Below are 24,856 nucleotides of genomic sequence, written 5' to 3' on the forward strand. Positions count from 1 at the left end.
TCTGTAATCGAGAAATTTCAGGAGAATAGGTAAGTCAGTCGCTGTAACGTCCAAAGTTAGTATATACTCTTAGTTAACGTTAACGTTAACGTTACTTAGTTAACATTCCCCAAATAATTATCGATATAGATATTGTAATTATTTCCCTAACTTCAAAATGTAATTTCATTCTGTAACGTGCACTATTCCTTAGATAATTTGATTTAAGTTCAGAATATACTAAATTTAAAAAAAAATAGCCACGAACGCGAGTAACTTAGTTACCTTAATTAGTCCCCGTTTCGGAGAAATTCCGAAATCGGAGACTATTAATTTAGAATCCGTCCGGAGTCATATCTCATATTTGATTTTCAAACGTGTCAGCAGCTGTTCCTCCGACATTACATGGATGATTTAGATCAAAGTTTGTGTGATCATCATACATATTGGGTTACTGGTGCACGCCATTTTTTTTTCATGATTCGAACAAATTTTGCCGACTGGCGGTCATTTTGTATTTATTTCCATATTTTTCTCCGGGTTGGAATTCTCAAACGTTACTTATAATAATTGGCAATCACAACGTGATGGGCAGATGATAATCTTATATTACGCAAATATACTCTGTTTACTAATTATGATTGCTAATACCAGCAAGACATTCTCGTAAACCGACTATCGTGTGATCTGATATTAGATACAGGTAATCCAACAGAAACGTTGACACGATATAGCTATCCGGGAAATCAGAATCTAAACTCAAAATGCCTCCTTTATCAGCCAGTGCATCGTGGATAACAGCCAATGCCTTCGGTATTCTCTCAACATCTCTGTACTCAAAGTATGAACTGTATGTCAGAAGATTTTCTGCAACGGAAGATGGAAATTGTTATAATGAAGACAAGAAAAACGTCGTTCTATGCAGTCAACACTGTATATTGCAAAAAGCCTATCAGATTTTAAAAACATTCTCTCCATTGAGACTGAAATCTAGATCGTTCTAATCTCAGACAAATATTTGTAGTTATCTGATTAACCCAGTTGTTCTAATTAACCCTCGGTCAGTGTGACAGTGGCTCTTTAGTGCACCATATACATAATACAATTATTTAATAAATAAGTTAACAATACATGACGTGAAAACATTTTGACCATATAACATTAAACAGATCAAAAATTAGCATATCAAAACCCAGGAACCACAATTGTTTGCAAACAATGGCACAAATCAGACCCAAAACCTGTCCGCCAAAAATATCAAAATGGGAGACACACAGTGAACTGCGTTTGAAAACAAGTCATAGGATTATTTTGATGCCGCATAACACATCAGGCAGCTGTCAATAGACTACATTCGAAATAGCTTTCTCGGCGTCAAGAAATGAAAGGAAAATAAAGAAACTGATCTCAACTATAGAGGGTATCAATCACAATCCAAGACTGTATTTATAAGAAAATGATTTGATATACATGCATACATATGTAGCCAATATACCCCGAGCATAATACATCCGCGCACTCTCATACCAACCAATTTATATGTACATGATACCGAGCGACGTTATTAAATATGTATGTTCACGAATCATAAAGTTTACAAAACATTTGTATCAGAAAATACGTAACTGCAATTAACCATTTTAATTGTATTTGATTATAATCATGAATAATAAATAAAAACATTGAATTCATGCAACCTTGAAACAATGAATATTGTACGTTGATTTTGCTCACTGTTTTATGCGGTTTTAATTAAATATGAAAACAAACATTTTCAATATGAAAACGTATATACTCACCATCTTTAGGTGGAAAACGAATAGTTGAATCGACTGGTCGAAGATTTCTCTCTTTAGTAACGGAAATTACGTTTTCATTAAATCCAGTTGGTAGAACATATTTTGCTACCAGTTTGAGCTCCATAAGTCTCGTCATGGCACTCACGATGGATAAACGAAGGAGATTGTTGTTCTGCAATTCCCATAATCCGTTTGGCATTGGACTACTTCCTCGAATACCGATCTCGTAATGTAAGCTCCATTCCTTGATTAGCTCTGGGTGCTCTTCAACAAAGTCACCATATACAAATAGAGTCAGTGGCACGTCTTTCACATAAGCTTTCAATGTTTCCACAAGAAGACTTGCTGCCTTTAGATTCATACCGATCTCCACAACAATCGAGACAAGTGTTTTTCCATTCATCGTAGGACACTTGTTGTTTATTTCGCCAACTGCACCAGGAACATTGTCTTCTCCCTGAGTTAAATATGGACAGATATACAAATATGTGGTTGCAGTTGAAACAACTTTATCAGCAGATTGTCAATTATGAAATGATACCTAAATAATGTCTACTTGTGAGTGTGAGAAAAAATAAAATATTGAAAATAAACGACATATAATGGTATAAATAGCTCAATTAAATAACGTTTCTGGTTCAACATTCATTGAATATTTAGGAACATAACATTTAAAGTTTGATTAATTCCAATTTTGTGGATGTGGTTATAATTCAATGGTGATTACCTGTAACTTGTACAATTCATCGAAATCGGAAAACGATTTTTCTTCTCCAGCCCATGTAATTTGCTTTACTCCTATATCTTTTAATTGTTTATATATCCTTTTCCTTGCTTCCAGGTCGAATCCAGTTGGCTGTGAAGCGTGGTATTCTCCGTAAAATCTGAAAATTACGGTGGCAAGACAAACAGCAATTAGAATTAAAACAGTGGCAAACCATGCTAACATAAATTATTGAATCAATTCACAAACAAAAACACAATTGAAATTCGCTACAGCGACATATAATCACTCATTGTTTACAGGAAATATTAATATCATATACATATAGATGTTTATGGTCATTGTGTGAGAAAATGGTAGGTATTCAAATGGAAACAGCGGATACCCTGTATTAATTTGTTCACACCATATACTATGTGGCATTATTTTTTGCAAAAAAAGTGTAATATGATGTATTGTTTGTGACAATTTTTTTGTATTCATGATATTTATTGTGCGTACGCGTGCGTGTTAGAGATTGTAAGACAAAGGCCAATGTCTCATTGTGTCTATGCATGTTCTCACTGTGCCTCGCAAGAAAAATATATATAGATCAATCAATGCCCCCCAAAGGCTCATACGTAGACGCTTGTTTGTAAAAAATGACACACTATGGCCATCTGACGCATGCGCAGGGGACGACTCCCCCGCTGTAAGTAAAGTGGATTTTCACAGGTGCGTAATGTTCAAGTAAATACGTCAACTCAATTGAACTGAGACTCGTATTGTTTTTTGGGTGGGCTTGCAGCCAAGGAGTGTTGTCAGTAATGTCTTTGTCAATATGATTCATATTCCCACAATTGTTGTTTTAAACATGTGTGTTGCATTGGGAAATTTCTTTGGGAAATTATTAATTGTATATTGTTGATATATAATAGGTAATATTTTTGTAATGGGTGTCCTAAGTAATGGTTCAAAATTAGACCTTTCGAGTAACATGCAATAATTTGCACTTACTTATCAATCCACTCAAACGTGTGATCTTTCAACATTTTCTCGAGTATTTCAAATTCCGCGCCTTCAACATCCAATTTAAGAATTACGTAATCTTCTTTTCTTGTGTTCTTCTGAATCCACTGAGATAGGTCAACAGTAGGCACAGTCACACGATGGGATAGTTTTCGATATCCTCCATCTTCTGCATTTTTTTCTTCATCTTTTACGAACAAGGTGCCACCACCCCATTGCATGTCTCTTTTGTTGTTCAGTTTTCCTGGATACCAGGCTCCTTCTAAGTAGGCAGTGAATCCACCTGCAAATTGTGTATTTTGAGTGATTGACAATTTGTTGATTGAGTTAATTCGTTGGATGAGTGGCGAATTACAGGGCGAGTGGCGAGTGGCGATTGAGTGCATGTGTGGCAATCGGGTTCACGTGAGACGATCGAGTGAGTGTGAGTATGTACGCGATTGTGCGAACGACTGAGCGAGCGACTGAGTGAGTCGGTGAGTACCACTTACCATTTTTTGCAGCGACACCCAATGGAATATTAACTTTAATGCCACTTTGATGTTTATATGCAGCAAAGTATGGTTTTAATCTGTCATCAATTTCGAAGGAATATATTTCATATTCCTTTCCGTTAGGGTATATTTCTCTGAACAGCAGTACGATGCCATATTAGCTCCACAATCGAGAAAGATTTTTATTTGACGTTTGATTGAATTTTCTCTTTGATGTTCGATTGGAATTTCTCTTTGATTTTCGATTGGAATTTCTCTTTGATGTTCGATTGGAATTTCATTTTGATGTTCGATTGGAATTTTTCTTTCACTGGCGCTACAAAAATATAAACAATGTGATAAGTGAAAGACATTCACATTTATAATTACAATTATTTTATCTTAACGATCATAAATCAACTGTGAGCTGGACTAACAGATCTAAAAAAAATGATTACATATTGACATTTGCAATAAATATTACCGCACTCCCCATCTGCATTCTGAAGTAGTTTGTTTTTCAAAAGATATCACAATACGAAATTTGTTGAAAGTTATCATCACTGTAACGGGTAAGCATGTACTAAAATTCAGTTGCATTTCAGAAAACCATCGACACTCCATGGTTACACCAGTTAATATGTTACATATTGTAAATTCATTATACCACTTTTTCTCACAAAATCAAATACATTTATTTATACAACACTATTGAGAATAAATAAACCTCTCGGATCTGAGGAAGCTGTTAAAGTAAACTTACGAAGTCCATATATGTTTCAATATATAAACTGCCACACAGAGTAACACTAAAGTAAGCACGTTATACGTCTTGGTCCTCTTGATGTTCAATTTCCCAATGTCACTTTTCTATAAATGGAAAATAAAAATTTGGTGAAAGCACATGAATACTTTTTCCAGTCAAATCAAAAGTCATTCACCGTTTTAATCACAATGATAGCATACATATTGGAAATAATAAATTACAGGGAAAAAGGGGCCGGGTTTCAATTTATTTACATTCAGATTTTACACATCTTGAAAGAGAAGTTTTGACTGTACACACATGATTATTATGGCCAATTAATTAGTCAGAATTGAACAACTGAATTACCTTTCCGTACCCATAAATAGGGCGGAAACATGTATAATAGACTGGTAGTTTTAGTCAGGGAGATAAATCAGAAATCAGAGCTGAAAAAAAAACACTCAATTCTTCTGTTTTAAACAATTTATTCCTAGCTTTGGGTTAAGATATTTATTTTCTGACAGTTCCTACCAGGTCACATGCCACTAATCAACCAATGACCGCTAATATCCCTCAATTGAAATGCCTTGTAAGAATCAATGACTATTTTTTTTCTCAAGTGCTCCCTGTTTGAGGGCGTGATCACAGGGGTCAAAGGTGAGACCAACATGTGGTTCTTTGTTTACTACTTTGCGGCTGTGTACCTTTGAGTTTATTCTGTGTGTATTTGGATGTTCTAATCTTGGTGTTTTTCCAGTGATTTCTCTAGGTGCAATCCAAACACAGTAGGTGTGTCTTGTTTACCTGAGATTTGCAAGAGTTTGAGCTGGCCAACATGTTTTTTTTTTATGTGGTTGATTACTGGCATGTTCATTTCCCATTTTTGAGCCACGTGTTCAACTGTGTTTATCATTTTTATATAATAATAATAACAACTTTATTACACAACTAAACCATCAGAGGATTTACTAAGGTAAAGAGAATAACAAGACAAGAATAAACAAATGTAATAAAAACAAACAATAAAACTTAAAAAAATAAAGACTAAAGAAATATTAAAATAAAAACTTCACTATTTTCGCAACTTTTAAACAGGGGATTTATAGATAGTATCTTTAAGGTATAGTGAAAGAGCTTTTTTTCATTACCTCAAGAAAAATATCGTCTGGTAAATTCGACTTGAGATCACAATCTTCAAAAATTATTTTCCTTTCACTTTTAAAGGAAGGACATTTAAGGATAAAATGCTTCTCATCATCAAAAGAGCTTATATTGCATCTTTTACATGTTCTGTCATATAACAAAATGTTTGGTTTGTTCCTTCTCCCTAGTTCAATCTCTATATTGTGATCACTGGGTCTAAATTTACTTAACATTTTTCGAAGGTTGAAATTATTTATATTTTTCAGATAATTTTCAAACTCAAAATTTTCTTTATATAAACATTAAGTCCTCAATTTATTCCTTTCACCATTCTTACTATTTGCTTTTGTTAATTGATGTTTCCAAGATAACATATAATCATTTGTCAGTTTTAATTTAATTACTTTGAACAATTGATTACTGTTACTCACACTAAATTTTTCTTCAATATTGCTGACATCATGTTCCCCTAATATGTTGTCTACATGCTTAATCCATGTTGACTGTGATTTTACCGCTTCATTTAAAGCAGCGTTAAGGATATTGTTACCAGACAAAGTGCTCAGTCTATACCAGTATTTAATTTGTGAAATTGAGGCCTTCAATCTAATAGGAATACTGCCTAATTCATCCCTGTTGCCTATGGTTGGGGTCACTTTGCTGACACCCAAAACAAAACGATAGAACTGATTACACACCTGTTCCAAGTTGTTGGCATCATTTGATAATTCACAAGCCTAAATTTCATTTTATGGCTCAGTACAAATTGCCGAATTGAAAATACTACCTTCATAGCTTTATTTTTAAGCATTGACTGGTTGAGTTTGAATTTGCCATTTTAACTGAAAATAATTCCAAGATAACAAAATTCCTTGACAGCTGTAATAAGATGGTTATTCAACACAAAGTTATGTTTCTTTAAAAGATGTTTGCTTTTAGTAAAAACCATAACTTTTGTTGTTGTCATATTGACATTGAGATGCCAATTTGTACAATAAACTTGAAATTTGTTTAAACAATTTTGTAAACCATCTGCTGTCTCTGACATAATGACTAAATCATGTTACATCCCTGCTTAACCCTACAATTAGAAGAAAACCCCTCAGTAATGGCAGATGGTAATTTGATTTTGTAATTAATATTGGTGTACATAGACAATTACCATTGACTTCCAAATTTTGCATTTTAAGAAACTAACTGTCACTCCACACATTGTCAAATGTTATTTTGAAATCAATGAAGCAGCAGTATAATTGCTTTGGTTTATTTTTATCACTACGGTATAATGCTTTATCAATTGCAGTTTAAAGAAGAAATACAGCATCAGTAGTTCTCCTTGGTTTTCTAAAATCAAACTGCAGTTGTGTCAGCAAGTTATTGTTTTCTAGAAAGGATACTAGTCTTTTGTTTAGAATGCTAGTGAACAATTTTGATAAACAACTGGAAATGGCAATAGTCTTATAATTATTTGGGTCTGATTTAACACCACTTTCGTGAATTGGTACTAGCAATGTAGATTCCCAGCTCTCTGGAAGGCTGTCAGATATCAAAATTAGATTAAATAGTTGTAACAAACATTAAATGATGATTTTTTTAATTTCAGCATCTCATTAGCTATTCCATCTCCACAAGTGGATTTTTTGTTTTTAATTGATTAACTGAATTCACAACTTCTTGCACAGTTATATCAGAATTTAACTACGAGTTGTAGTTCTGTATTATTTCTTTAGACAGCAAAGCTTGCTTATAGCAATCTCGTCATATGTTAACAAATGTCGTCTATGGAAATTCAATTAGTGGTATGAGCTCTGAAGGGAAAGTTTGCCTCGGACCTGAGGTCGTTGTTTTGACCATAATTATGGCTCTATTCACTGGAATTTAGTCATGTTTGGCAGATCTCATCTTACATAACCAAAGCTTACTTTGACCTAATTATTATAAGTTTTGACCTCTCCTGACCTTGCATATATCTGATAATTATGTGGTTGTGTGTTCAAGCACACATTTTATGAGATCATCTCCATTTATTTGGCAGGTATAGTGCAAAGTAACTGGGAATCTTTGTTATTTTTATTTTACCACTTTTCTTGCTTTGTATTCAACTATTTAGACACAAGGGAGTAATTTTTTATCCAGAAATGTCATATTTTGCGTTTCACCCATTGCTGTCAATCTCTTATATCTTGGTTGAAGAATTTGAAAATTTGTAATTCGGCATATTTTTCGCCCTAATCTTATTAATTTGATTTAGGTAGGGCTGTGATTATTAAATATGAATGTTTTTATAAAACTGGTCAAAAAATTGTATTCATACATCTATGAATTATTCATGTCACCACTAATTTCAATGTCTCTAGGAATTTTGAGAAAAATGCTTTTTTTTTCTTATTTTCACATTATTTTCACATTATGGCAGACAATCTTAACAATTTGTAGTGCGATCATTACTAATTTACCCTATTCAAAGTTTAATGAGGTCAAACTCCCAAATATTCAAATATATCTCAAAATTGTGTTGTACATCTTGTCACTGACAAGAGAGTTGCATACTGTCAGTATATTGGCCAAATAATACAACTCTTTCAATTTCACAATTATTGCTCTTTTCACAGAATTTGTTTGAATAGTTTGCTAATTAATCCCATCTTGAGTTTATTATTGAACAGTGCTTGTAACCCCCCCCCCTTCCAAATTAATCAGAAATGCTGTTGATTTGGATTTAATTTGATCAGGGATGTGTAATACGAGTATTTTATATCTAGACACTTTTCTGGTTGGTATATTTTTATTTTTATTTTTTTCTAAATCATAAAATGGTTTCCTTGAACTACTTGTTTTCACATAAGAATTGATTAAGCTCTTTATGTAGAGCAAATTCCATGTATGGCCATGACAAGTCAAACCACTATTGTGTTTTGGTATATTCAAGGTTGCCCATCACAGGTCCATCATTTTATCAATTGGAGAAATAATGAGCTGATGAATGGAGACTTTTGATTCAATAGATTTTTTTTCATGATTATAGTGATAAACTACTTTTAATAGTCATATTTTTATGTATTATTTTTAGAAATTAATTAAAATTACTAATCATGCCAAATGTTGGTGTGTCCTTGTATGTAGTGAATGAGAACATTATACATTACATTACTGCATCTAATAATCAGGCTCATATTCATTGCCTACCATATAATTTGATGTTATTCTGAGTGTGTATGTTGTCAATTTCTACGACTAATTGTCTGGGAATAGGGCTCCACCAAGTGGTAGATTTTGATGAATAACTCCCAGTGTTTAAATTTGGGGAATTTATTTGGCATGGGAAGTTACTCGCCTAATGATATTCCATCTTATACAAGATTAGCAAGCACTTTATTAAACCTTAATTATTCTCTTAAGGTCTCATGCCACTAATCAACCAATGACCGTTCATATCCCTCGCCTTGCCTTGCGTGATCAGCTTGGTCAAAGGTGAGACTAACATGTGGTCTTTTGTTTACTACTTAGCGGCTGTGTACCTGTGGGTTTATTCTGTGTGTATTTGGATATTTTAATCTTGGTATTTTTTCAGTGATTTCTCTAGGTGCAATCCAAATATCTTTATACAGCCGAATATTACTTATGGTCCGGAGTTTTGGGGTAATACATATGACTCACACTTAAATGCCATTTATATGACCCAGAAAATGTTAGATCGCGCAATGACGTTTAGTTCGTTCACTGAACACTCGGCCCCTTTATTCAAAACGTTAAACATCCTTGATATCTATAACATGCACAAATTAGCCACCTGTACTTTCATCCATGACTTAATCCATCATTATTCTGCCCATAATATTAATGACTATTTCAAACTTATCCATCATTCATATCAAACCAGACAACTCCACAATCAAAATCTTTTTGTTGAATATATCCGTACAACTTTTGGTCAGTTTTCGATGACATACTCAGTGCGAAAATATGGAATAATATCCTTGCTACAATTAGGTCAATTATCTCACGCAGCTCGTTAAAAAAACGATTAAACAATTATTATTGAGAGAAAAATAGACAGATATGAGTTTGTTTGCCAAGTTGTTTGTTTATTTATTCATTTTTTTAACCAGATTTATTTTTAGAAAACTTCGAAGTTCTATTTGGCATCAGGTTGGTTTTGGCGGTACCCTGCGGTGTTTGATGCTGGGGGTGGTTGACCACAAACGTAAGGGATGTTGGTAATAACGTTCTATTGGAAGCGGGGAGTATAATCGTCCATGTTTGTGGTCCACCACCCCTGGCCATAGGGCGCTGTCGGTGTTTCCGTGGTGGTGGTGTCGGCAAAGCGTGATGCCATACAGACATATTTGTTCATTTATTGATTAATAAGCTCTATGTTTATTCATCACATTATTTTCTAGGCTCAGTAAGGAAAAAAAGTAAAATTCAAAACAACTTTTAATTAGGAACGATTTGGAACTAAAGTTTGATTGAATTTAACATCCGTTGTCATCCTTGTTCAAAAATTACTTTAATTGGCATAAATGATTTGCAGTAAAACACAAATTTAGAAGTGTCAACAAACCAGAAAAGTTACAAAAATCGCTCTGACTTATTTTTCTAGTGTTTAATTCTACAATTTTCGATGGACACAATTTTAATACCCCTATTTAATTTTCGTCACAATACTGATTCAAAGTCTTGATAACGGATTTATTTACTGTAATCACGTGATCAACTGGGGTCATTGCGCCTGCTATAATATGGATTTTATTTATTTAGGGTAAAATCAGGGCTTTCATGAATATATAGGTTGGATTGATTTCGCACGATTCTGATTAAAATTGTACAGCACAAGATTTCCTTTTCCAACCAAAGATTGAGCTAACATTTTACAATCTGTTAGATCAATTAAATCTATTACTTTCTTTCTCTATTTTCACTCTACTACACCACGGTTAACCGTGTCTATACTAAAGAAACAAAGTTATGAAATACGGCCACCGTCACGGTGAAAGTGTGCTGTAATATCCGTGTGCATTATGCAACCTATATACTCTCAGTAAGCTGGGGGTCCATCGCTATTCTTGTGTCGGTTGTTAGTCTTTGTGATGGTATTTTATTTATATCTGAAACATTTGGTGTCCTTTAATTTGTTGTTTTTAGATATTAGGATTGTATCGACAAAGAAAAGTTATCGTTACTCCATTTGACTTGCGTGCGACGCCAAATAAAACAAATAATATTGTTAAATGAAATGTTATTATAAAAACAAAACAATTATGTCATTATAGAAGTTCATGCATGTCGTATCTCAGTAGACTAACGTGTCCAAACAACCTCAAACGTGTTAGTCAACAAAATAAAACTACCAATCATGCCAGGCTTCGACAGCTAAACTAATTAGGCGAGTGATATGTTCTAAGCTGAAGAAATAGACGATTTGGTCGCCATGCAATTATGTACGCGAATAAATCATTGTGAAAATTACATGCGTAGATGTTTTATAGGACACAGACCTTGTATAGCTTTTATCCAACAACACATTTTGGAGTACGTGTATTGTTCGTCTTTTCAGCCGCAACGGAGTAGAATGCTGTTCCGAAAAGCGAATCAATGATAAATGAAAAGGAAAGCTAAAAATTTATTCACCCCACTGTCGCTGAAAAAGACGAACAAAACAAGTTTGCATGCCTTGTCATTGGGCTAGATTCAATCTCAGACAACTAATACATTATTTAGTACTATTTCATTAGTTGACTGAGATTCAATCATCGGTGGGTGTGACGCGCCAAGTTTACACTGTGCTACTCATGAGGAACTGCACTCGTGTGACCGGTCATATAAGCAAGTCCTAGATTGGAAAAGGGATTTCTTTTTTGTTTGGCAATTATTTCGCGATCAAGCCCCGCTGAAATCTATCTATAATATTTATTTCAAATAAAATGAAAAATCCGTTCAGAAGTTGCCAGTTTAGCTTTGCTCAAGAAAGACATGTATACAAATTGATATTTATTGCAACCAATATCCCATTATTGTAAATATTGTATCAGGCTGACTGTAAAATGACTAATTTTCACTGGATTTAAATTTCACTAATTTCGAATTTCAGGCATATTATTTGGATTCTAAATTCACGGTTTTATCATTTAGATAATGTGTTCTATGCTCAATTTTGCATATTCACTGGGTTGTAATTTAGCGCAGTTTCCAGTGATATAAGCAAAATTAAACCCCAGTGAATAATTAACCTTTTTTACAGTATTCAGTAATTATTGTGAACACCCCCCTCCCCATAACTACTGGCAAGTGACTGACAAGTCGTACTGATTTTCCAGGTCCGTAATTGCTTCCTGAGATCGGTCGGTGTTTGATTTGATGCACTACATAACAAGGTAAATGAAATAAATAACATGATAAATGCACTACATAATATGATAAATGTATTACATAACAAGGTAAATGCACTACATAACAAGGTAAATGCACTACATAACAAGGTAAATGCACGACATAACATGATAAATGCACCACATAACATGATAAATTTATTACATAACATGATAAATGCACCACATATGATAGATGCACTACATAATATGATAAATGCACTACATAACATGGTAAATGCACCACATAACATGATAAATGCACCACATAACATGATAGATGCACCACATAATATGATAGATGCACTACATAATATGATAAATGCACTACATAACATGATAAATGCACTACATAACATGATAAATGCACCACATAACATGATAAATGCACCACATAATATGATAGATGCACTACATAATATGGTAGATGCACCACATAACATGATAAATGCACTACATAACATGGTAAATGCACTACATAATATGATAAATGCACCACATAATATGATAAATGCACTACATAACATGATAGATGCACTACATAACATGATAAATGCACCACATAATATGATAGATGCACTACATAACATGATAAATGCACTACATAACATGATAGATGCACTACATAACATGATAAATGCACCACATAATATGATAGATGCACCACATAACATGATAAATGCACCACATAATATGATAAATGCACCACATAATATGATAGATGCACCACATAACACATAACCGTGATATAACTATGGGTGGCAACTTGACAATGGGTATAACATCTGACATAATAACAAAGTTCTGTTTATCCTACAACATTTGTCAAGGGACAATATCGAAAAGTAAAAGTTCACAAGGGACGAAATATATATATCGTTTTAGTATGCTCAAATTATGTAAATGAGATAATAAAAATAGGGAGAATGTGTGATTTAAAAAGGTTGTCGATTCAGAACCGTTGCTGAAATTCATGGTAATGACCGATGCAGCAAGCCGTGTTGAGATTAGAAACCCAGAATAAAAATACTGAGTGAATGTCTCACTTACTTATTTAGTGGTACAGCGATTTGTACATTTACAGATGTCCAAATAAGAGTTAATCTGTATTAATGTAATGAGCGAAAAGAGGTAAGTGGCATATTAAAAATGGGAATTATGGAAGAGATTAATTCTCTTTAATTCTGCCCTGGTGTATTGGTGGGCAAACGATATGGAACAAAGATTCTGTGTTGGTTATTGCAAATTGAATGATAAATATGATGATTGTTTAACATTTAAATGATTGACATTTGTATCTGATCGTCAAATGAGTATTGAGAGATATTGCTCTGGAACAGCATTAATTAAAACAAATCAGCCATTATGAATATGTGTATAATGAATATATGAAATTTGAACATAGTCAGTCAAAGCATGTCAGAGATATAGCTCTAGAAACCCATTCATTAAAACAAAATGGCCACTAGTCAGCCATTCAGAATCCGATCTAAAAATAAAACAAGTTTTTTAGCACAAAAATAGCCACCATTAGGCCACTAATGGATCGTCAAACCAATATATCCGTATATCTGTGACATGATGTATAATGAATATTAAAAATTTGAACATAATCAGTCAAAACAAGTCAGACATATGGGTCTGGAAACCCATTCATTAAAACAAAATGGCCACCAGACAGCAATTTTGAGTCTGATCTAAAAAATAAAATGAAGTGCATCAGAAACCCGTAATGTCTAATGTATATATCAAGTTTGAATAAAATCCATCTGTAAACAGCCTAGAAATGCTTGATATTTGATGATTTTTTTAGCACAAAAATGGCCGCCATTCGGCCATTTTGAATCAGATCGTAAAACAAAATGACGTTCATCAAGGTCCTATAATGTCCAACGTATATGCAAGGTTTGAACAAAATCCATTTGTAAACATCCGGGAAATGCTTGATTTTGATGATTTTTAGCACAAAAATGGCTGCCATTCGGCCATCTTGAATCAGATCGGGAAACAAATTGACGTGCATATGTATGATATCATGGACGATGAGTGTGTGAAGTTTGATTGTGATTGGTCCAGGCATTTCTAAGATACTGGTCCGAACGCACGCACACACGCACGCACGCACGCACGGACACACGGAGGTCAAAACATAAGTCCCCGTTTTCGGACTTCGTCCGAACGGGGACTAAAAATCAGTTTATCATGAATAGACTAGAAACAAAATGGCAAAACTATTGCGTAAAAATCAAGTTTTTTTTCAACATCGCAGCGCATATGTAATCCACTGAGCTTATCTGTAAGAGTCTGGTAAAAAGACAACTTAGACCTTTCAAATATTTCAAGAGACAACAGGATGTGTTTTTATCAGTTTTCAAACGGAAACAATTTACTACAGGAACGGAGCAGTCCATCATCTGCTCGCACTGGAAAACAGCTAACAAGTATTTTGTTTCCGGTGGCAGGACTTGCCAATGACCTATTACGTCACGTGCACGCATATACACTACTGCTTTTTTTCCATCCGCAGAGCAAGTTGCAATCTGATTAAAATAAGATCTTGGTAGGCATTCACCATCACGCGACAGGCCAAGTAACCAAATTCAAAACAAGCAATCATAACTGTTGTCGGGGTTTCTACCGAGTTTGGGGAACTCAGCAATCGTAGATTAGCTCAATAAGTTGGTATACTCGAGGTACGTACAGGCATCGTTACCGGGCGGTAAGGGTATATGTATTGAAGAGATACGAATAGTCCAGTATCCAACGCTTAGTAGATTTATTCTTAATGTACAGTAGATCCGATCCACGACTGACATGATGATGTTTGTTAGTCCACAATGCGACGAGAGTTCAGGTAAAGGAGTGAATCAATGGCGAAGGAGATTCGTCCGACTTGAGATCTCTCCGTTCATGTCACCAAGCACGAGCTGTGGAATCTCCCCACTCAGTATCCAAGGGTGTTCTGAAGTATCATCCCTCGTAAACATAAGCTGTTTTCATGGATCGGTCATAGTTCAAACTCATTGTTAGTTCAGTGGCTATTTCGATTGGAGAGTCATAACAATGGCCCCTACTTAGAAGGTAGCAGAATGCAATGAACCATGGAGAAAGACAATCATATTGCTGTCCGTGGGGTACGTACGCACACGACGTAGATGTTAAGTTCCAAAAATAAAAACACGCAATTTTTCAGGTTTACATAACGTAGCTATTCAAAAGGAGAGACGTACTAATCCGAAAACACCTTTTAAAAATGTTTGGCCAATGCTCACTTCAAGAAATAGAAGATAAACTACACTTTTTCATGGCCATAATATCTGTCCGTTGGAAAAACAATTTCGACAGTAAACTTTTTTATTGAAATACAAACCAATCTCCAAAAAATCATACATTTATTTATTGCAAAGCACAGATAAAAATATTATCAAATATGTAGGAGAGTATATACAAAATGAATTCTTAATTAGAAATAGACAATATGATATGTAATCTTATCCACACATGATTTTTAATTTTATTTTATTGTTTTTTTGTTTCTTTCATTTTCTCGCAATATTCTAATAGAAAATAGTGTATTTCTAAAGACGCAATAAATTTATTAGTAGTAGTAGTAGTATCATTATCATCATTATTATCATTATCATTATTAAATGCATTCCCCACAGCGTGTTATGCATTCGCCATTACATGGTAGGTATACATCACAACGTGATGGGAAGATGATAATCTCATATTACGCAAATATACTCTGTTTACTAATTATGATTGCTAATACCAGCAAGACATTCTCGTAAACCGACTATCGTGTGATCTGATATTAGATACAGGTAATCCAACAGAAACGTTGACACAATATAGCTATCCGGGAAATCAGAATCTAAACTCAAAATGCCTCCTTTATCAGCCAGTGCATTGTGGATAACAGCCAATGCCTTCGGTATTCTCTCAACATCTCTGTACTCAAAGTATGAACTGTATGTCAGAAGATTTTCTGCAACAGAAGATGGAAATTGTTATAATGAAGACAAGAAGAACGCCGTTCTGTGCAGTCAACATTGTATATTGCAAAAAGCCTATCAGATTTCAAAACATTCTCTCCATTGAGACTGAAATCCAGGTCATTCTAATCTCAGACAACTATTATTAGTTATCTGATTAACCCAGTTGTTTTAATTAACCCTCGGTCAATGTGACAGTGGCTCTTCGGTGAACCATATACATAATACAATTATTTAATGAACAAGTTTAACAATACATGACGTGAAACCATTTTGATCATATAACATTAAACTGATCAATAATTAGCATATCAAAACCCAGGAACCACAATTGTTTGCAGACAATGGCACAAATCAGACCCAAAACCTGTCTGCCAAAAATATATAAATGGGAGACACACAGTGAATTGCGTTTGAAAACAAGTCATAGGATTATTTTGATACCGCATAACACATCAGGCAGCTGTCAATAGACTACATTTGAACAGGTCAATCATTAACCATGACTTTCGAAATGACTTTCTCGGCGTCAAGAAATGAAAGGGAAATAAAGAAACTGATCTCAACTATAGAGGGTATCAATCACAATACAAGACTGTATTTATAAGAAAATGATTTGATATACATGCATACATATGTAGCCAATATACCCCGAGCATAAAACATCCGCGCACTCTCATACCAACCAATTTATATGTACATGATACCGAGCGACGTTATTAAATATGTATGTTCACGAATCATAAAGTTTACAAAACATTTGTATCAGAAAATACGTAACTTTAATTAACCATTTAATTGTATTTGATTATAATCATGAATAATAAATAAAAACATTGAATTCATGCAACCTTGAAACACTGAATATAGTACGTTGATTTTGCTCACTGTTTTATGCGGTTTTAATTAAATATGAAAACAATCATTTTCAATATGAAAACGTATATACTCACCATCTTTAGGTGGAAAACGAATAGTTGAATCGACTGGTCGAAGATTTCTGTCTTTAGTAACGGAAATTACGTTTTCATTAAATCCAGTTGGTAGAACATATTTTGCTACGAGTTTGAGCTCCATAAGTCTCGTCATGGCACTCACGATGGATAAACGAAGGAGATTGTTGTTCTGCAATTCCCATAATCCGTTTGGCATTGGACTACTTCCTCGAATACCAATCTCGTAATGTAAGCTCCATTCCTTGATTAGCTCTGGGTGCTCTTCAACAAAGTCGCCATATACAAATAGAGTCAGTGGCACGTCTTTCGCATAAGCTTTCAATGTTTCCACAAGAAGACTTGCTGCCTTTAGATTCATACCGATCTCCACAACAATCGAGACAAGTGTTTTTCCATTTATCGTAGGACACTTGTTGTTTATTTCGCCAACTGCACCAGGAACATTGTCTTCTCCCTGAGTTAAATATGGACAGATATACAAATATGTGGTTTCAGTTGAAACAACTTTATCGGCAGATTGTCAATTATGAAATAATACCTAAATAATGTCTACCTGTGAGTGTGAGAAAAATAAAATATTGAAAATAAACGACATATAATGGTATAAATAGCTCAATTAAATAACGTTTCTGGTTCAACATTCATTGAATATTTAGGAACATAACATTTAAAGTTTGATTAATTCCAATTTTGTGGATGTGGTTATAATTCAATGGTGATTACCTGTAACTTGTACAATTCATCAAAATCGGAAAACGATTTTTCTTCTCCAGCCCATGTAATTTGCTTTACTCCTATATCTTTTAATCGTTTATATATCTTTTTCCTTGCTTCCAGGTCGAATCCAGTTGGCTGTGAAGCGTGGTATTCTCCGTAAAATCTGAAAAGTACAGTGGCAAGACAAACAGCAATTAGAATTAAAACAGTGGCAAACCATGCTAACATAAGTTATTAAATCAATTCACACACAAAAGAAACAATTGAGATTCGCTACAGCGACATATAATCACTCATTGTTTACAGGAAATATTAATATACATAGAGATGTTTATGGTTATTGTGTGAGAAAAAGATAGGTATTCAAATGGAAACAGCGGATACCCTGTATTAATTTGTTCACACCATATACTATGTGGCGTTATGTTTTGCAAAAAAAGTGTAATATGATGTATTATTTGTGACAATTTTTTTGTATTCATGAGATTTATCATGCGTACGCGTGCGTGTTAGAGATTGTAAGACAAAGGCCAATGTCTCATTGTGTCTATGCATGTTCTCACTGTGCCTCGCAAGAAATATATATTTAGATCAACCAATGCCCCCCCCAAAGGCTCATACGTAGACGCTTGTTTGTCAAAAATGACACACTATGGCCATCTGACGCATGCGCAGGGGACGACTCCCCCGCTGTAAGTAAAGTGGATTTTCACAGGTGCGTAATGTTCAAGTAAATACGTCAACTCAATTGAACTGAGACTCGTATTGTTTTGGGGGGGGGGGGGCTTGCAGCCAAGGAGTGTTGTCAGTAATGTCTTTATCAACATGATTCATATTCCCACAATTGTTGTTTTAAACATGTGTGTTGCATTGGGAAATTTCTTTGGGAAATTATTAATTGTATATTGTTGATATATAATAGGTAATAATTTTGTAATGGGTGTCCTAAGTAACGGTTCAAAATTAGACCTTTCGAGTAACATGCAATAATTTGCACTTACTTATCAATCCACTCAAACGTGTGATCTTTCAACATTTTCTCGAGTATTTCAAATTCCGCGCCTTCAACATCCAATTTAAGAATTACGTAATCTTCTTTTCTTGTGTTCTTCTGAATCCACTGAGATAGGTCAACAGTAGGCACAGTCACACGATGGGATAGTTTTCGATATCCTCCATCTTCTGCATTTTTTTCTTCATCTTTTACGAACAAGGTGCCACCACCCCACTGCATGTCCTTTTTGTTGTTCACTTTTCCTGGATACCAGGCTCCTTCTAAGTAGGCAGTGAATCCACCTGCAAATTGTGTATTTTGAGTGAGTGACAATTTGTTGATTAGGTTGATTCGTTGGATGAGTGGCGATTACAGGGCGAGTGGCGATTGAGTGCATGTGTGGCAATCGGGTTCATGTGAGACGATCGAGTGAGTGTGAGTATGTACGCGATTGTGCTAATGACTGAGCGAGCGACTGAGTGAGTCGGTGAGTACCGCTTACCATTTTTTGCAGCGACACCCAATGGAATATTAACTTTAATGCCACTTTGATGTTTATATGCAGCAAAGTATGGTTTTAATCTGTCATCAATTTCGAAGGAATATATTTCATATTCCTTTCCGTTAGGGTAGATTTCTCTGAACAGCAGTACCGACGATGCCATATTAGCTCCACAATCGAGAAAGATTTTTCTGTGACGTTTGATTGAATTTTCTCTTTGATGTTCGATTGGAATTTCTCTTTGATTTTCGATTGGAATTTCTCTTTGATGTTCGATTGGAATTTCTCTTTGATGTTCGATTGGAATTTTTCTTTCACTGGAGATACAAAAATGTAAACAATGTGATAAGTGAAAGACATTCACATTTATAATTACAATTATTTTATCTTATTTTATCATAATTCATCTGTGAGCTGGACTAACAGATCTAAAAAAAATGATTACATATTGACATTTGCAATAAATATTACCGCACTCCCCATCTGCATTCTGAAGTAGTTTGTTTTTCAAAAGATATCACAATACGAAATTTGTTGAAAGTTATCATCACTGTAACGGGTAAGCATGTACTAAAATTCAGTTGCATTTCAGAAAACCATCGACACTCCATGGTTACACCAGTTAATATGTTACATATTGTAAATTCATTATACCACTTTTTCTCACAAAATCAAATACATTTATTTATACAACACTATTGAGAATAAATAAACCTCTCGGATTTGAGGAAGCTGTTAAAGTAAACTTACGAAGTCCATATATGTTTCAATATATAAACTGCCACACAGAGTAACACTAACGTAAGCACGTTATACGTCTTGGTCCTCTTGATGTTCATTTTCCCAATGTCACTTTTCTATAAATGTAAAATAAAAATTTGGTGAAAGCACATGAATACTTTTTCCAGTCAAATCAAAAGTCATTCACCGTTTTAATGACAATGATAGCATACATATTGGAAATAATAAATTACAGGGAAAAGGGGCCGGGTTTCAATTTACTTACATTCAGGTTTTACACATCTTGCAAGAGAAGTTTTGACTGTACACACATGATTATTATGGCCAACTGAATTACCTTTCCGTACTCATAGATAGGGCGGAAACATGTATAATAGACTGGTAGTTTTAGTCAGGGAGATAAATAAGAAATCAGAGCTGAAAAAAAACACTCAATTCTTCTGTTTTAAACAATTTATTCCTAGCTTTGGGTTAAGATATTTATTTTCTGACAGTTCCTACCAGGTCACATGCCACTAATCAACCAATGACCGCTCGTATCCCTCAATTGAAATGCCTTGTAAGAATCAATGAATATTTTTTTCTCAGGTGCTCCCTGTTTGAGGGCGTGATCACTGGGGTCAAAGGTGAGACCAACATGTGGTCCTTTGCTTACTACATTGCGGCTGTGTACCTTTGAGTTTATTCTGTGTGTATTTGGATGTTCTAATCTTGGTGTTTTTCCAGTGATTTCTCTAGGTGCAATCCAAACACAGTAGGTGTGTCTTGTTTACCTGAGATTTGCAAGAGTTTGAGCTGGCCAACAGTTTTTTGTTTATGTGGTTGATTACTGGCATGTTTATTTCCCATTTTTGAGCCACGTGTTCAACTGTGTTTATCATTTTTATGTAATAATAATAACAACTTTATTACACAACTAAAACATCAGAGGATTTACTAAGGTAAAGAGAATAACAAGACAAGAATAAACAAATGTAATAAAAACAAACAATAAAACTTAAAAAATAAAGACTAAAGAAATATTAAAATAAAAACTTCACTATTTTCGCAACTTTTAAACAGGGGATTTATAGATAGTATCTTTAAGGTATAGTGAAAGAGCTTTTTTTCATTACCTCAATAAAAATATCGTCTGGTAAATTCGACTTGAGATCACAATCTTCAAAAATTATTTTCCTTTCACTTTTAAAGGAAGGACATTTAAGGATAAAATGCTTCTCATCATCAAAAGAGCTTATATTGCATCTTTTACATGTTCTGTCATATAACAAAATGTTTGGTTTGTTCCTTCTCCCTAGTTCAATCTCTATATTGTGATCACTGGGTCTAAATTTACTTAAAATTTTTCGAAGGTTGAAATTATTTATATTTTTCAGATAATTTTCAAACTCAAAATTTTCTTTATATAAACATTAAGTCCTCAATTTATTCCTTTCACCATTCTTACTATTTGCTTTTGTTAATTGATGTTTCCAAGATAACATATAATCATTTGTCAGTTTTAATTTAATTACTTTGAACAATTGATTACTGTTACTCACACTAAATTTTTCTTCAATATTGCTGACATCATGTTCCCCTAATATGTTGTCTACATGCTTAATCCATGTTGACTGTGATTTTACCGCTTCATTTAAAGCAGCGTTAAGGATATTGTTACCAGACAAAGTGCTCAGTCTATACCAGTATTTAATTTGTGAAATTGAGGCCTTCAATCTAATAGGAATACTGCCTAATTCATCCCTGTTGCCTATGGTTGGGGTCACTTTGCTGACACCCAAAACAAAACGATAGAACTGATTACACACCTGTTCCAAGTTGTTGGCATCATTTGATAATTCACAAGCCTAAATTTCATTTTATGGCTCAGTACAAATTGCCGAATTGAAAATACTACCTTCATAGCTTTATTTTTAAGCATTGACTGGTTGAGTTTGAATTTGCCATTTTAACTGAATATAATTCCAAGATAACAAAATTCCTTGACAGCTGTAATAAGATGGTTATTCAACACAAAGTTATGTTTCTTTAAAAGATGTTTGCTTTTAGTAAAAACCATAACTTTTGCTGTTGTCATATTGACATTGAGATGCCAATTTGTACAATAAACTTGAAATTTGTTTAAACAATTTTGTAAACCATCTGCTGTCTCTGACATAATGACTAAATCATGTTACATCCCTGCTTAACCCTACAATTAGAAGAAAACCCCTCAGTAATGGCAGATGGTAATTTGATTTTGTAATTAATATTGGTGTACATAGACAATTACCATTGATTTCCAAATTTTGCATTTTAAGAAACTAACTGTCACTCCACACATTGTCAAATGTTATTTTGAAATCAATGAAGCAGCAGTATAATTGCTTTGGTTTATTTTTATCACTACGGTATAATGCTTTATAAATTGCAGTTTAAAGAAGAAATACAGCATCAGTAGTTCTCCTTGGTTTTCTAAAATTAAACTGCAGTTGTGTCAGCCAGTTATTGTTTTCTAGAAAGGATACTAGTCTTTTGTTTAGAATGCTAGTGAACAATTTTGATAAACAACTGGAAATGGCAATAGCCTTGTAATTATTTGGGTCTGATTTAACACCACTTTCGTGAATTGGTACAATCAATGTAGATTCCCAGCTCTCAGGAAGGCTGCCAGATTTCAAAATTAGATTAAATAGTTGTAAAAAACGTTGAATAAATGATGATTTTTTTAATTTCAGCATCTCATTAGCTATTCCATCTCCACCAGATGATTTTTTGTTTTTAATTGATTAACTGAATTCACAACTTCTTGGACAGTTATATCAGAATTTAGCTACGAGTTGTAGTTCTGTATTATTTCTTTAGACAGCAAAGCTTGCTTATAGCAATCTCGTCATATGTTAACAAATGTCGTCTATGGAAATTCAATTAGTGGTATGAGCTCTGAAGGGAAAGTTTGCCTCGGACCTGAGGTCGTTGTTTTGACCATAATTATGGCTCTATTCACTGGAATTTAGTCATGTTTGGCAGATCTCATCTTACATAACCAAAGCTTACTTTGACCTAATTATTATAAGTTTTGACCTCTCCTGACCTTGCATAGATCTGATAATTATGAGGTTGTGAATTTTACCACTTTTCTTGCTTTGTTTTCAACTATTTAGACACAAGGGAGTAATTTTTTATCCAGAAATGTCATATTTTGCGTTTCACACATTGCTGTCAATCTCTTATATCTTGGTTGAAGAATTTGAAAATTTGTAATTCGGCATATTTTTCGCCCTAATCTTATTAATTTGATTTAGGTAGGGCTGTGATTATTAAATATGAATGTTTTTATAAAACTGGTCCAAAAATTGTATTCATTCATCAATGAATTATTCATGTCACCACTAATTTCAATGGCTCTAGGAATTTTGAGAAAAATGCTTAAGCCTATTTTTGTCTTATTTTCACATTATTTTCACATTATGGCAGACAATCTTAACAATTTGTAGTGTGATCATTACCAATTTACCCTATTCAAAGTTTAATGAGGTCAAACTCCCAAATATTCAAATACATCTCAAAATTGTGTTGTACATCTTGTCACTGACAAGAGAGTTGCATACTGTCAGTATATTGGCCAAATAATACAACTCTTTCAATTTTACAATTATTGCTCTTTTCTCGGAATTTTTGTGAATAGTTTGCTAATTAATCCCTTCTTGAGTTTATTATTGAACAGTGCTTGTAACCCCCCCCCCCTCCAAATTAATCAGAAATGCTGTTGATTTGGATTTAATTTCATCAGGGATGTGTAATACGAGTATTTTATATCTAGACACTTTTCTGGTTGGTATATTTATATTTTTTTCTAAATCATAAAATGGTTTCCTTGAACTACTTGTTTTCACATAAGAATTAATTAAGCTCTTTATGTGGAGCAAATTCCATGTATGGCCATGGTAAGTCAAACCACTGTTGTGTTTTGGTATATTCAAGGTTGCCCATCACAGGTCCATCATTTTATCAATTGGAGAAATAATGAGCTGATGAATGGAGACTTTTGATTCAATAGATTGTTTTTCATGATTATAGTGATAAACTAATTTTAATAGTCATAATTTTATGTATTATTTTTAGAAATTAATTAAAATTACTAATCATGCCAAATGTTGGTGTGTACTTGTATGTAGTGAATGAGAACATTATAAATTACAGTACTGCATCTAATAATCAGGCTTATATTCATTGCCTACCATATAATTTGATGTTATTCTGAGTGTGTATGTTGTCAATTTCTACGACTAATTGTCTGGGAATAGGTCGCCACCAAGTGGTAGATTTTGATAACTAACTCCCAGTGTTTAAATTTGGGGAATTTATTTGGCATGGGAAGTTACTCGCCTAATGATATTCCATCTTATACAAGATTAGCAAGCACTTTATTAAACCTTAATTATTCTCTTAAGGTCTCATGCCACTAATCAACCAATGACCGTTCATATCCCTCGCCTTGCCTTGCGTGATCAGCTTGGTCAAAAGTGAGACTAACATGTGGTCTTTTGTTTACTACTTAGCGGCTGTGTACCTGTGGGTTTATTCTGTGTGTATTTGGATATTTTAATCTTGGTATTTTTTCAGTGATTTCTCTAGGTGCAATCCAAATATCCTTATACAGCCGAATATTACTTATGGTCCGGAGGTTTGGGGTAATACATATCACTCGCACTTACATGCCATTT

The 24,856-nt window shown here is 34.0% G+C and overlaps 1 protein-coding gene and 1 pseudogene across 1 annotated transcript; both read right to left on the bottom strand.

The window, feature by feature from the left end:
* Window positions 1-605: 605 nt before the first annotated feature.
* LOC146745824 (uncharacterized) lies at window positions 606-6,107 on the bottom strand (annotated as a pseudogene).
* Window positions 6,108-15,540: 9,433 nt separating this feature from the next.
* On the bottom strand, window positions 15,541-19,720 carry LOC146745825 (uncharacterized). The gene is made up of 5 exons (XM_085499582.1): window positions 19,410-19,720; window positions 18,915-19,209; window positions 17,920-18,076; window positions 17,194-17,650; window positions 15,541-16,233 (listed from the first exon to the last, which is right to left on the bottom strand). The coding sequence occupies exons 1-5, from the start codon at window positions 19,570-19,572 to the stop codon at window positions 15,998-16,000; spliced, it is 1,308 nt and encodes a 435-aa protein (XP_085355708.1). The 5' UTR covers window positions 19,573-19,720; the 3' UTR covers window positions 15,541-15,997.
* Between the last annotated feature and the right edge of the window lie 5,136 nt (window positions 19,721-24,856).

The sequence above is a fragment of the Saccoglossus kowalevskii genome, chromosome 5 (assembly GCF_978046115.1).
Source record: "Saccoglossus kowalevskii chromosome 5, keSacKowa6.1, whole genome shotgun sequence".
NCBI lineage: Eukaryota > Metazoa > Hemichordata > Enteropneusta > Harrimaniidae > Saccoglossus > Saccoglossus kowalevskii.